General features: G+C 48.3%; 1 protein-coding gene and 1 pseudogene across 1 annotated transcript; one reads left to right on the top strand and one right to left on the bottom strand.

Moving 5' to 3' along the window:
- The first annotated feature begins 291 nt into the window (after positions 1 to 291).
- Positions 292 to 3,935, top strand: LOC119332456 (chloroplast processing peptidase-like). The gene is made up of 6 exons (XM_037605643.1): positions 292 to 884; positions 1,843 to 1,911; positions 1,989 to 2,057; positions 2,847 to 2,933; positions 3,317 to 3,384; positions 3,504 to 3,935. Exons 1-6 carry the CDS (start codon positions 420 to 422, stop codon positions 3,643 to 3,645), a joined length of 900 nt encoding a protein of 299 aa, XP_037461540.1. The 5' UTR covers positions 292 to 419; the 3' UTR covers positions 3,646 to 3,935.
- A 7,834-nt stretch (positions 3,936 to 11,769) lies between these two features.
- Positions 11,770 to 15,077, bottom strand: LOC119334040 (annotated as a pseudogene).
- Positions 15,078 to 15,618: the final 541 nt, after the last annotated feature.

Genomic DNA, 15,618 nt, shown 5'->3' with positions numbered 1-15,618 from the left:
AAATGCCCCCATACATATGTACGTACAAGCATAAATCCATACCAGGTATTTGGAAAGAAATGGTGGTCTTCCGGAGAATGGAATTCGATGTATGATTAAAGAGGGAAAATATATATATATAAAGAAATAAATGATTTTCTTATCCAATGTATACATCTTACTTATCTTTTATTATTTCTCCTGCGTGGGCTTCAGTTCCTCAGGGCCCGATTTCTTACCGGCCCACCTCCAGAAAAGAAACGAAAAACCTCCAAGAAAGAATTGTCTAAAAAAAAGACCTCAAGAAAAGAAAGAAAAAGTCGCCGACCGGCTTATCCCACCCACTCCCACCAAGCCACAGCGGCCGAGGCGGACGCCGGCGAGCCGACGACCACCGCCGCATTCTCATCTGCCCGCTTGCCTCCGTAGGCTCCGCAGCCATGTCTTCTTCCGTCCACTTCTTCCCCGCCGCCTCGCAGGCTCCCACCGCCGCCTGCCTCCTCAGGCCATCCCCCAAAGCCCTCCTCCACAGCCCCATCTCGGCCACCGCCGCCGCCTTCCAGCTCCGGAGCGCCCCGCCGCGCCTCCGCCTCAGGAGGCGAACTCGAGTTCGCACCGCCCCGAAAACACCGCCCGAAGCGCCTCCCGTGGGCCCCGACCCCGACGGCGGGGGCGGCGGAGGAGGGGAGGGCGGCGGTGGAGGCGGAGGGGACGGGGACGAGGAGGGGGAGAGGCAGGGGCTGCTGCCCGAGTGGCTCACCGTGACGACGGAGGACGCCAAGACGGTCCTCGCCGCCGTCGCCATCTCCCTCGCCTTCCGCGCCTTCGTCGCCGAGCCGCGGTTCATCCCCTCCCTCTCCATGTTCCCCACCTACGACGTCGGCGACCGCATTGTCGCCGAGAAGGTCCGTCCTTTCTCCGTACCTTGTTTTTGGTTTCAACACGCGGTGCCGTCAAGTTCTGTGCATGAATTAGCCTCTTTCCAACTTATGTTAGACATCAAAATCGGTGCTTTATATTTTTTTTCCAGAAAAACACACTTGATATTGCTCTAGTTCTTATTAGTAGTTACTACTGTAGTAGTCAATGTGCTATGTTTGAAATGACAGATGAGTTTCTGGTGTGCTGCTGCACTTACTATGCCTGGAATTTCACTTTCATAACGATTAATACAACACTGAATACCATATAAATGCAATTGGGATACTAGCCCTGCAGGCAATGGCTGGTCTTTTGTAGTATATGATAAGATCTTAACAGGTGCAAGTATAATATGGAAAATATGTATGGTACCACTGATAATGTTTTTTAAATAGGACTCATTATAATTGTTCTGTTGTTCTCTGAACTAACAGATCTAAAATTATTGTTGTGTATACGAAATATATAATAACGAATCATCTCGGAGTTAGCAAATATGCTTCGGTATATGCTATGTATATCTCCTGTCGATGTTTTAGAAGTTCTGAGATGAAACTAGTCTGGGATATATGTAATTCACTTTGCTGACTTTGTCCATATTTGTGTTTGGTTGAAAAATATGTCATAACTATTAACCACGTATAAAATCTCTGCAAAAGGTATGGAAATATGTTTTTTTTTCTTCATTCAAGCCAAGCATTTACCTGATCCTTAGTCCAAAGTGTGTGTGGTCATCAAGGCAGGATGCTCTGGGGGTTGTAGAGTAGCACATAAAGCTATCAAGTTAATCTAAAATGCAAGATAGTTCTATAGACCACTATGGCACCTACAAGCCTTCATTCATGATGTTCTTATTCATGTTGGATTTATTTGATATTTTACCAACTATAGATTTTCTTTGTTAACTTGATTGCAAGTTTCACCAATACCAATATTTCTCAGGTTACATACTACTTTAGGAAGCCTTGTGTAAATGATATTGTAATATTCAAAAGCCCGCCGGTGCTACAGGTAATTACAAATCATCCTTATATGCAGTGTTTCCAGATAATATATGCTGATTCTTGGTTGTGACTCTTCCTGTCCAGGATGTTGGGTATACTGATAATGATGTTTTCATCAAAAGAATAGTTGCCAGGGCTGGAGATACTGTTGAGGTTAGTTTCAGAATTGGAAACAAACTTTAGATGAATATCTATATCTCTTGACTGATGTCGTTCTTACTTGTTTCCATACATAAAATCCTCTGGTTAGTATTTTTCTCCCTAAAGTTTGAACGGGGTAATGGTTCCAGCCAACTGTGAGGATGTTCTCAGTTTCTCACCAGGCAACAGTTTCTGGCTGATCCTTCAATTCGCCAGTTGCTTTTAGTGGTCTACTGAAGGCAATCATTATATGCCAATCTCAGTAGAATTGCTCAAACTATAATTTGTATTTTCAATTGCTTAGGTAATCAAGGTCATCTTGTGTATATTCATCAAAATGCTGTCAAAAAACTATTTTATTATGTCCAGATCTTTGCACAGCCCAATTAGAACAAAACATGCTAAGAGAGGAGAATATGTTGAATAATAACTTGAAAGAATCACAAAGTGACATAGTGCATCTTACATATGCAATACGACCAAATATTTTGATATTGGAGAGCCTGCAAGCCTAGGATCCAGTTCATACAAATTAAAAATGGTGTGTAACTGCATATTTACAACCCAGTAGTTACAGAAGTCAGAACAAACAAGGATGAGAAAATAGACACAAAGTGTGATGCACATTAGAAGAAAGACACCCTTGGTAGCTTAAAGTAAAGTGATTTTCTTCTATTACAAGTTAGTCTAAATTTTAATTGCTGTCTGGACATGTTAAATTTATGGCCAAATTTCTAATGGAAACACCAGAACTTTCTCAAATAAAGAAGTCTTAATGTTTCATTACCTGTTATGCTGCAGGTTCATAAAGGAAAACTAGTTGTGAATGGTGAGGCTAGGGATGAAGAATTCATTCTTGAGCCACCTTCTTATGACATGAACCCAGTGGTAAGGCATTTCTTAGGCTGCACATGAGCGATAGAGATCTCTGCTTAAATTATGGCATCCTTTTATGTAACGTGTTCTAGGAGATACTGTTGGTTTTGTCTTATGAACCATTTTTCTGTGACATGTTAGAAGGAACATTCGACTTTTCAGAGAAATTATTGTTGAGGTTCCTAAAGTAAACTTGTTGATTTTGTTATGGCAAACGACAGAATCCCTGAAAGTCAACCTACGTGGGATATCCCGAGCTATTGGATAGAGAAGTTGTATGCATGTTGTGTTATTTACACATACATGAATACTTGAATATGAACTCTATCTGGTTCTAATAGGTCATGATGTTCTTTTCAGCTAGCTAACAATCTTTATCACTATTTTCCTTGCAGCAAGTGCCTGAAAATGCAGTTTTTGTAATGGGAGATAACCGAAATAACAGTTATGATTCCCATGTGTGGTAATACTGCCGACTTCACTGATTTCTTTATGCTGATTTTCCCATGTTTCCTAATGGTTAACTTCTTGCATAACAGTGGAAGTTTAATTAGCATGTACAATTGCACTATTTCTTTTCAGGGGTCCTCTTCCTGCAAAGAACATATTGGGAAGATCTATTTTCCGGTACTGGCCGCCTGGTCGAATAGGGTCAACTACCCGTGATTGCTTTGGCCCTGAAACCAAACCAGAATCACTCATTGATGTCAAATTGACAAAGTAGAAATTTAGTTAGTTAGTTAATTTGGTGTGAAGTTCGGGCTTCTGGCAATTGAGCTTATATTTTGGACTAAATATTCCTCCTTAGTACTTAATAGAGTAGTACATTTGACAGCAGCAGGTCTTCTAGAAATCAGAGAAGGGAACAAATTTGATCCCCATGGAATTAGGAATGACAGTCGCGAGTGCAGACCATTTTGTTCCAAGGTTTCTGCTTGTTTCCGCCCCTTGTTGTATGTATATTAAGGAAATTTGTTGTTTATATTCCGTCAATTGGAAGGTTCTCATTCCTAATTAATGACCCACAAAAAAAAGGCTACAATTGATTTCCGGATTGTGTGACATCATGTTCTAGCAAGACTGAAAGAAGAGCTAGAATAAAAAAGCACGCTTTGCTGCGCCATTTTATCCTTGTCGTTGTGCATGAAATTTTCTTTTCTTGTTATTTTGTTAGTAATGTTGTGATGCCACACTGCCACTTGATAGGCCAATTACATGAAAATACAATCCACGATGTACCAATAAATTGTTATCTTAAAATAATTTTGCTCTGTTGTCATAGATCGAAATTTATTTATTTCACACTATGTAGAAGAGGTGACATAATAACTTGGAGAACATAAACAGTTGTTTTGCATGTTGCATATAATTATTTGTGCAAGGGACACTGAATTTCCCAGCTCAACATTTGGTTCAAAATGTCCGACTAGTTTCGGTCTTCCAGATGAGATGGGCCAAAACGAACACCACAAAGGAGGTCTGGACACTGTGATGAAACCTACAGTCCAAGGTATGCCAAATAATTGGGAGGACCAACTGTTTATCAAGTTTAATTTAAGCAAAATAATCCTCAAGGTTATGTGATATCAACTGTGACCCTTGCCTTCAATTTTTCAAGATGGTGTCTACCTCAAGCTTTTAGATTGAAACTTATAGGCTTTTGATTAATCTAAGGTTTACAATGGGTGTAGGACAACCGTACTAACAAGACGGGGCACAAGCAAATGTAGTTTGGTTTGAATTCCAAAACGAGATCCTAAGCCAAAGTCCAAAAAAACCCACCTTAGCCACTCTACTTGACCACTTCTACATTTTCCTACATATCCGGTACCACCGTGTTATCCAACCGGTACTACCGTGCCCATATAGAGTGAGTTAACCCTACCCAACAAACCTAGTTTTTCGCAGGTCAAACCACATATCATTTTTGTTCTAGTATTGGCAAGCCATGTTTCCTTTGAAATCCTTTCTATTAGCTCCACCACCTTTGAACATAACATTTTTTCCAGCACTTCTGGAGCCTTTTTGGTTTGCTTCTACCAGGTCACAGTACAGGTCCGGTAGTCCTTAGCAAATCTATGGGTTACCTTCGCGTTGTGATTTCGACATTTCTGCATAATTCAGTTAACAACTACTGAATTACAGTACTACTAAGATATTGGTTTTCCCTGGTACTGCGAGTCTGTTCTATTCATACAAAGAAGAGACCCTTTTTTCGTCTAGAACCTCCATCGCTTATTTACCTTGGTACTTCCAAGTATTGGCTCCGAGGTTTCTGAGACTTATTTTGACCATTCAAAGTATTTGAACATGTCTAGTAGTTCCAAGGAGATTTCTCCGGTGCTTATGGTCTAGTTACTTTCTATAGGCAATGGTAAGATTTCTACTGAGCAAGTATATAGACTTGCATACCCCATCTGTTATGGCAAGTAAGTGAACAAGTCATTTCAACGGCCACTTTGTTCAAGTCTAGAGAGTATCGAGGCAAGAATAGAAGGAAGAAAGTGTAGGGTGATTCCAAGACCACTTCCATGATTCTCTCAAGGTCAAGATCCTCCACTCTTCTTCTCTTGAACACTACACCTACTGTTCCTCTCTTTTTACACCACCTAGTTATTTACACGTGGATTACAAACAGTGTGATCATGGAGCCATGTGGATGCAATGCTACAATCTAGGCATGACTAATTGGCGTCATGCAATCCGTGCGGCAGGTTAGGGGTGTTGGCACATGACACAGATATGTAGTTGCGGCACGTTCCAACACCGAGGAGGGCCTGAGAGACACAAAGAGGGTGGGGGAGACCCACCGCTGACACGGCACACTGGCGGCGACGATGACGATGAGGGGAGCACGGTCAGAGGGGAATGGTGGTGGTGGAGGTGGAAGACCTAGTTCCCGCGTGTCCTCGGGGAGGGGGCGACGCGGGGGTCAGGGGGGATTTCTTCATACAAGGTCAGTACCATGTTCTTTCAGGATTTACCGATGACCTAAACAACATCACCCAATGAACCAATAATGTGAGTAATAATATTGAACATCATATGATTTCATAAATTCATTTATAGAATGAACAGTATCCATAAAAATTTAGGAGCATTAGAGTCCTCATTAATGATTTTGTTTGTATTCGTATGGATAAATTGATGGTGCCTGTTCAAATGCACATCCCAGAAACTTTGTAGATGAAGAATATGATGGTAATACTCCCTCCATTCCTAAATATAAGTCTTTTTAGATATTCTAATATGGACTAGATACAAAGGAAAATGAGTGAATCTACACTCTAAACTGCGTCTATATACATCTGTATATAGTTCATATTGAAATCTCTAAAAAGACTTATATTTAGGAACAGAGGGAGTATTAAAGACCAGTAAATTAAAAAAAACTGCTTGTTTATGAAACAAAGAATCAATCAAATGTACATGCTGGGTCAGTTCTGAAACAAGATTGCAGAGAGAAACAAGCACATATTGTAAAGGAATAGGATGCAAACCACAATGTATTGATTGGGTGCATATACACAAGTATATATAGTACATAGGGCAAGTGATATCCTCAACTATACACAAGGAGGAAGACTTGGAGTACAAGAATACATGTGCTAAATACATATCTCAACACCCCCCCACGGTCGAAGCGACACCAGTGCTGATGCAGAGTCTGGACCGGAACTCCTCAAAAGAAGTCGTAGGCAAGCCTTTGGTCATGATATCGGCAAATTGTTGGGATGTGGGAACGTGTAAAACACGAACATGGCCAAGAGCCACCTGATCCCGAACAAAATGGATGTCAAGCTCAATGTGCTTGGTGCGACGATGATGGACCGTGTTGGCGGAGAGGTAGACGGCGGAGACGTTGTCACAGTAGACCACCGTGGCCGTATCAGCAGGACATGAGAGCTCGTGAAGAAGCTGACAAAGCCAGGAACACTCAGCGACGACATTGGCCACAGTGCGATACTCAGCCTCGGCACTGGACCGAGAGACCGTGCGCTGTCGTTTGGACGACCAGGACACCAGGGACAGCCCAAGAAAGATGCAGTAGCCTGAAGTAGAGCGACGGGTGTCTGGGAAGCCAGCCCAATCAGCATCGGAGTAGGCGACCGGATTAGTGGCGGCAGAGGCGCGCAAAGTGAGACCAAGATCCATAGCACCCTAGATGTAGTGGAGAATCCACTTAATAGCGGTCCAGTGAACGTCTCGAGGAGCATGCATATGGAGGCAAACCTGCTGAACTGCGTACTGAATCTCCGGTCGAGTGAGAGTGAGGTACTGAAGAGCGCCAACAATGGACCGGTAGAAAGCAGCATCTGAGTCAGGAGAACCATCAGTAGCAAAGAGCTTAGCCTTCATGTCAACAAGCATGGCCGCGGGGTTGTAGTTAAGCATCCCAGCACGGTCAAGAAGCTCATGAGCGTACTTGCGCTGATGAAGAAAGAAACCATCAGGACGGCGCACCACCTCGACGCCGAGAAAGTACTGCAACGGGCCCAAGTCCTTGATAGCGAACTCAGCGCGGAGACGATCAGTGAGCTGACGAAGGAGCTGAGGAGTGCATGCTGTTAGGATGATGTCGTCAACATAAAGGAGCAAATACGCCGTGTTAGTGCCCTGGCGGTAGACAAACAGCGAAGCATCGGAGCGTGTAGAGCGGAAGCCGAGTTGATGAAGAAACGCTGCGATGCGCTGGTACCAAGCGTGAGGGGGCCTGCTTGAGCCCATATAATGAATGGGAGAACAGGCACACATGATTAGGGCACGCCGGATCAACGAACCCAGTGGGTTGCTGACAGAAAACCTGATCCTCGAGATGACCATGAAGAAAGGCATTGGAGACGTCCATCTGATGAATCGGCCAGGCACGGGAGATCGCAAGTTGTAAAACAGTGTCGATCGTCCTGGGCTTAACAACCGGAGCGAAAGTGTCGGTGAAATCCACGTCCGCGCGCTGTCGGAAGCCACGAACAACCCAACGTGCCTTATAGCGGTCAAGAGTGTCGTCGGGACGAAGCTTATGCTTGAAGACCCACTTGCCCGTGATCACGTTGGCGTGACGAGGACGAGGAATGAGCTGTCAAGTCCGGTTGCGCTGCAAAGCGTCAAACTCCTCCTGCATCGCAGCCATCCAGAGAGGATCGCGAAGGGCAGCACGGACGGAGGACGGGAGCGGAGACGGCGCGGACGTGGAGGCGGTGCAGACATACTCGTCTGCATTGTATCGCGAACTGGGACAGAAGACGCCCATGCGAGAGCGCGTGACGGGGCCGATCACCGGACCAACCGAGGGTGGAGGCCCGGCAGAACCGTCAGGTGCGGCTACAGACCCGACATCAGGAGACGGTGACGGGCTCGACGTAGCGTCGAGGGCGGCCGCGGAAGAAGCAGCCCGAGCTGGCAAGTCAGCGGAGGCCGACCCGGCTGGTGGGCCGGCTGGAGCGCACCCGGAGGGCGACCCGGATGGTGACGATGGCCCGACTGGGGAGGGCGGCCGAGGCACGGGGCCGGACGAGGCCGACCGAGGTGCGGAGCCAGGCGAGGCCAACCGTGGGCCGGGCGAGGCCAACCATGGCGCGGGGCCGGGTGAAGCCGACCCGGCCGGTGAAGGCGACTGAGACGTCGTGGTAGCCGGCCCATCGTGCGGAGGCACGGGAGGGGGCAGGAGCCCGGCAGGCGCAGGGGCACCCAAGGCCGGCAAGGAGCGATGGCGCGGAGGGGGACCCACCGCGGGAGTTGATGGAGGCACCACCTGTTCCTGTGCAAAGGGAAAAACAAGCTCATCAAAGTACACGTGCCTGGAGGTGATGACATAGTGAGACACAAGGTCATAACAACGATATAAACCTTGATGTTGGCCGGGTAACCAATAAAGACACATGGAACGGAATGAGGAGCGAGTTTATGAGGCGTGGTGGCGGTGATGTTAGGGTAGCAATGACAACCGAAAATTCGAAGGCCATCGTAGGAGGGAGGAGTGCCATAAAGAAGATGATGTGGCGCATAGTTCCAGCGTGGGCGGCATGGTCGGAGGTTGGTGAGAAGAGTGGCGGTGGCGAGGGCATCAGGCCAGAAACGGGAGGGCATGTATGCATGGAAAAGAAGGGTACGCACACACTCGTTGAGGGTGCGTAGGATGCGCTCGGCACGGTCATTCTGCTGAGAGGTATATGGACATGTGAGACGAAACACAATGCCATGGGAGGAAAGGAGATGGCGAATGGTGAAGTTGTCAAATTCTTTTCCGTTGTCGGTTTGAAGTGCGAGTATGGGCCGCCCAAACTATGTGGAAACATAAGCATAGAATGCAATGAGGGTGGCAGGAACATCGGATTTCCTACGAAGAGGAAATGTCCACACAAAGTGAGAGTAATCATCCAGTATAACAAGATAGTAAAGATAGCCAGAATTACTTGGTACTCGAGAGGTCCATACATCGCTATGAATTAACTCAAACGAAAAAGAAGCAACTGTGGAGGAGGAACTAAAAGGAAGGCGGACATGTTTGCCTCCGGCATGCTTCACATGAGTGAGCGGCCGTTTTATTACATGAAAAAGAAAATCCTCGCATTATTTAACAAAGCGAAGAAGTGCTAGGATGCCCAAGAAGGGCATGCCAAAGGTCGATGCCAGCAAAAAGAGCTCGAGGACCACCCGAAGATGATGACGACTGAACTGGATAGAAATCGTCGGGACTGTCACAGTGGTGAAGAACCATCCTGGTGCGAGCGTCCTTAACAGAAAAGCCAACTTCGTCAAATTCCACAGTTATAGAATTATCACGAGAAAGATTACGAACAGAAACGAGATTCTGAATTAGATGGGGAGAAACAATGACATTATTAAGAGAGAGAGAGGTCGAGAGTTAGAGGGAAAACTAGCAGAGCAGACATGCGATATAGGGAGACCAACACCGTTGTCGATGATGATGTGGGAGGGAGTAGAAGTAGGATAGATAGAGGATAGGTTACCTGGGTAAGAAGACATATGAGCGGTGGCGTCGGAGTCCATGAACCAATCGCCGCCACCACCGGAGTAGGGTGGCGGCTGCTGTAGTGCCGCTAAGAGCGTCGGGTCCCACGCGCCAGGAGAGGGTTGTGGGGTGCTGTACGCGCCATAGCCAGGGGCGCTGTACTGGGCGCCGTAGGCAGACACAGTGGGCCCGCCGTAGGCGCCGAGAACGTCCGGCTGGGGCGCGGCCAGAAGGGGCTGGTGAGAGGCGGGGCGAGCACCAAGGATCCCCGGGGTGGGGGTCGCGGCACGGGCATGCTGTACGCATGCACAGCCCCCGTCCAGGGGTTGTAGCCGCCCACCCATGGGGCGGGGGCTGCTGCTGTCCGCGGGGCTGGCCACAACAGCCACCGCCTTGTCGCTGACCGCCTCCTCCTTGGCGCTGACCGCGGCGACGGTTCCCACCGTTCCTACCAGTGCGCGCTGGTTGAGGCGGCTGCGGTGCCGGGGGGGAGGGGCAGTGGGTGAGGCGCGGCAGGCGGAGGACGAGGCGCCGATGGTGGTGTAGGGGCGCTATTGGAGAGGCCGGCGGCGAGGGTAGTGTGGACAACATGGGTGCGGAGATGCTTCATCCGCTGCTCCTCAAGACGAAGATAGGCCATTGCCCGCTCGTAGGAGGGGTTGGCCATGAGGGTGAGGTTGGAGGCGGCGTTGCCGAAGTCCTTGTTGAGACCGGCGGTGAGCGTCGAGAGAAGAAGCTCATCTCCCACCTTGAACCCGACGTAGTTGAGCTCGTCAGAGAGGGTCTTGAGCCGGAGACAGTAGGCGTCGATGGTGGAGTCGTTCTGGTGACACCCAAAAAATTCCTGCTGCAAGAAAACAATCTGTTGGAGCTTATTGTCGGTGAAGAGGCCATTGATCTTGGTCCACACCGTGTAGGCATCGCCCCCATCGCGAAAGACGGTGTGGAAGATGTCGGGGGAGACGGTGAGGAAGAACCACCAGATGAGGGTGGCGTTGATGGCCAGCCAGTTGGCGTCGTGGTTGCCGGCGAAGAAGTTGGCGAGACCGTCCACGTGATCACGGAGATTGTACTCACGAAAGAGGAGATTAAAGTAGGTTTTCCAGGCATAGTAGTTGGCGGAGGTGTGGGAGAGGATGATGGGAACATGCTCGGAGAGGGAGATGTTGCGGATGTCGGCAGCGAGGGGCTCGTCGGGTTCGGTGCCATAGGAGGAATCGAAGGGGTTGCTAGGACCGGAGGAGGTAGAGCGGGCCGACATGGCAGCAAGGTGGAGCGGTGGCGGCGCGGGTTATGCGGCGGGAGCGGGGCGAGTGGTGCGGCGCGGGTGGAGCAGCAGGGCAAGGGGAGCGGCACAGGTGTGGTGTTGCGGGAGGGAGAGGAGAGAGGGCTCGGGAGGGTTAGGGTTTTGGGTGGCGGCGCGCGAGGTTCAGGGTTTCGGGAGGTGCAGCGGCAGGAGGGCGGCTCGGTTGGGAGGAAGGAGGCGCGGCGGTAGGGGTGCGGTGGCAGGGGTGCGGCGGCGTGAGGTAGGGCTAGCGGCGGCGGCCAGGAGAGGCAACGGCGGCGCGGCTAGAGAGGATCGAGGGTTTAGGCTGATAGCATGTAGAGGAATAGGATGCAAACCACAATGTATTGATTGGATGCATATGCACAAGTATATATAATACATAGGGCAAGTCATATCCTCAACTATACACAAGGAGGAAGACTTGGAGTACAAGAATACATGTGCTAAATACATATCTCAACACATACAAGATATATGTATGTCAAAAAAAAAAATAGCCCAGTTTTACTTAGTGCGTAGAGAGGAGCACCTGAAGTAGCATGCACGGCCTGCATTTGTCTATTTGGGCGACTTGAAACAATATATGATTAAATACATGATAACTTACGACGCAGCCATTTTGTACCGTGGGATATAAACTTGTAGACCTCAGTTTTAGAGGTGGGTTTCTTGTTGGCTTCGTCAGGCAGCATCATGTGTCGATCCTTTGTGCTGAATTCCATCATGCAAAAGTTACCTTCCACTTGCTCTCTGATTGCATACTCCGCATTCTTCACCTCGGAAGCCGCAGCAGACTTGCAGTCAATCGTGGCACGGATTCGCGTGAGAGAAGAGAGGTGCTGGATGCCGAAGCTGAAATTTCCATACAGGGACAGTGTTTTCCGTGCGCTGAATTCGAGAGAAAGCCTTCCAAGCTTCTTCATGGCCCGTGATGTCAACTCCGGCTCCGTCCCACCATGTTGGCATATGAGCGAGAACACCTTCAGAGAGCTAAAGCCACCATCCGCGCCGGCGATGCACCTGCCCGTTGTGCTCATTTTGGGCCATGGGGTGATGTTACCTGAAGAAACTAACTTAGAGAAGGACTAGGTGAGGCAAGCCTCACAGGACACCGACACCTTCATCGTCCAACTGGAACATTTCAATATCCATGTGGGTAACGCTGAGAAGGGACTTCATCTTGTGCGCGGCTACTCGGGGGATCGGAGCGAAGAGCGTCAACTCAAATCTTCGGAGCTGCTCTGGTGGAGGGAACTTGAGCTCCAAACCGAGCAAATCAAAGTGCAGCTGGCAGTCAAGAGAGAGGGAAGTGAGCCTGGTGGACCTTGCAACCTTCTCAAGGAATAACTTGACACTTTGATGATGAGATAGTTGTGATCCATGCAATCTTACGCCGAGGACCCTCAGCTGCTCTGATCTATCCATGAGATCTATCACTGAATGGAGTTTACTCTTACTGTCTACACCGATGGTTGACACTTCTTCAAATCCCTGCATTTTTAGGATTTTTTTCCGGCACTTTGACATGACCGTCGATCAGGAGATGTGCCAACATTTTCTGTTTAGCTATGGATGCAGGCAAAATGCTCAGTTTTGTCGTCCGCCTCAAATCCAGGGTCTCCAACTGCCCTAGTTCTCCAATTTCCTCTGGCAACTTATCGATGGCGGTCCCGGCAACTCCTAGGTGTCTCAGCAGAACCAACCCTTGAATGCCTTTTAGATGACGGCTTCTCAGACTATCAGAATCTTCCAGATCAAGAACTCGTATAAGTTTGAAGGATGGAAGAAGAGACGTCCCTTCTATTTTACCAGAAACTGTGAGGGCCGGACGAGTAGTACTAGCAACCCCTTCAATACCCCCCAAGACGGTGATGGATCGCACTTTCCACAGGTGCACTGCGGCCGAGGCCAAGGTGACATCTTGGTCTTGGTCGTCGTAGCGGTCCAACGACAGTCGTCTGACAGTATGCATGCTACCTGGAAACAGCCCGGAACTGAGATCGGCACCGAATGTAACGAACTTGCCTTGGCTCGACTTGATGAAATGGAGGATCAGACCATGAACGGTGCAACCCACTGCCTGGTCATCATTGTAGTTGAACACCGGTTGAATCAGCCTCCTCGTGATAAGCTCGTTGAAGTATCTCTCTCCTGTTTCCCACAAACTGATTGATTCCTCTCTTGTTTGTTGACCTCTTCCTTCCGTATCTTTTCTAGGGATAAACCCTTCAGCTATCCATACCCGTATCAGACGATCTTTCTTAATGGCATAATCTTCTCGAAAAACACTTAAGGTACAGCAAGCAAGACTTCAAAGGCAGAGACAAAGCAGCATAACTCATCTGCAGTAGCTTCATCACCCCTTCCGATGTGAAGTATTGCTCTGCTGATGAAACAATGGGCATCCTGAGCTCTGCCAGTTCTCTGTGGCATTTCGTTGTTAATAAGCCGGTTGCAATAGTTATCGCCAATGGCATGTCACCACACATTCTGAATACATTTCTGGTAAAATCATCATAATGAGACGACCATTCGGTTTGTCGGTCTCTATCTGGATCTAAGTATAAAGATTTCTTCTCGCTGAGATCCTCCATCCGATAGATATCTGTGGGAGGAACAGAACAACGTTTGGCAACATCGTTGATGCAAGTCGTTATTAATACCAAACTTCCACGATTCTTATTGCACAAAGCACTGTTGATAATTTTCCAAGCGTGTTTACTCCATAGGCCATCCACTATGATGAAATACCTGACATGTTTAATTCAATATGATATATATACATGCCATAAAAGTATATCATTTGATTTGTGCTCGACAGAAATTTGCAATGATATACTTCCTCTGATAATTTTTATCTACGTCTAAAATGCACTACACTTTGATAAAAAGAATGTACAGTCAGATAAAGAGTAGAGTCGATTCTACGAAAGTACGGTGCACCATATATATGTGCAGTAAACTTCACAAAAAGTGCAGTTTACGCCATCAAATCATGCACTAGATCTATTGCACAAGACTCTTGACAAAAGATAAGGTAATTAAACTGCAAGTACGTACCTCTTCGTGCCGAGGTACTCCCAAAGCTCAGTTAAGAGTTTGGTCCGATCCTGGCCGACAGTTCCCCTTCCTCGCCTTACCTTTTTCTTCTTGGGCATCGGCGTCGGCAGCGGCGGGAAGGACTTTACTTGGTGAAGTATGTCCACTAGAGTCTTCCTCATGGACGGTCTCCGACCAAGGGTGACGAAAGCTCGGCACTCGAACTCCCCTTGAAGCTTTGCATAAATCTCCTTGGCAAGAGTAGTCTTACCAATGCCTGCCATTCCGACGATGGAAACCACCCTGAGCTTCTCACGCTCGCTCATCACATACTTGAGAATAATCTCATCTTAGGCAGGGGACACGCACGATGGTAGGTTTCTCCTCAACAAATAGCCGTGAATCGGTTGTGATTTTGCAGCTGGGCATAGCACCAGGATCATGGAGGCCAGTGGATACTTCGGTAGTAGTAACAAGTTTGTACCTTTCACAGAGCTCAAGCATATGATCGGAACGGGCCTTGAATTTTTTTTACTTCCTGTTCTATCTCCGACTGTTCACCTCCCGTGTTCACCGTCGCCGCCGGATTCTGATACCCCGTGTTCGCTGCCGCCGGATTCTGATCGGTCCAGTCCTCGATGTCGAAGATTAGCTCGGGGACAATCCCCACCCATGTTGCGACTTGCGAATTCGTCTCCAGCTGCCTGGCAAGCTTGTCGAAGAAATCCTGCTGAAGGGTCACCAGATATTGCCCTAGCTCTCGGATTATAATGGGAGGATTCTTCAGTTTGGTGAGCTTGTCGACAAGGGAGTTCATCGACCCTGCTGTATAGCTCACCATAGGTTGGCCCTCCATGATCTGCCTATTTCTCTCACGCCCAATCCAGGAGGTTGGCGATCAGATATTTGCGTGCGCTGCTTGCTTGATGGATGCGAAAGGTCATTAGGGCTTCACCGCCCCCCCTAATTTATCCTACTTTAAGATGATGTGCACATTTTTTCATTTGAGAAAAGACACCAAAGGACATCTTATATCTCAGAATTATTAAAAACATAAGGGGTAAGAGCAACTTCAATGGGGCGACCCATTTCGTCCGCCCGCGTCCGTTTGGATCGGCGCGGATAAAAGTGGCGGCCCAACGCGCCGACCCAAACTCAAATCGTGTGCGCCCGGCGTCCGCGCCGACCCATTTCCGGCCCAAAATTGCGCCTGGAATGCGTCGGCGCGGACGTGAAGCGGACGCGCCACGCGTCTCCTCGCCGTTCGCCGCGTCCCCACCTGGCGGCTGTCCAACCGCTACGGTCAACATAATTTATGACGACCGCCCACCTTGGGCCCACGCGTCAGCGACGACGGTCGTCCTTTTTTAAGCCGGGCGTGCGGCGGGGCCGTCCTC

The sequence above is a fragment of the Triticum dicoccoides genome, chromosome 7A (genome assembly GCF_002162155.2).
Source record: "Triticum dicoccoides isolate Atlit2015 ecotype Zavitan chromosome 7A, WEW_v2.0, whole genome shotgun sequence".
Taxonomy (NCBI): Eukaryota; Viridiplantae; Streptophyta; class Magnoliopsida; order Poales; family Poaceae; genus Triticum; species Triticum dicoccoides.
This window is presented reverse-complemented; position numbering and strand designations above follow the sequence as displayed.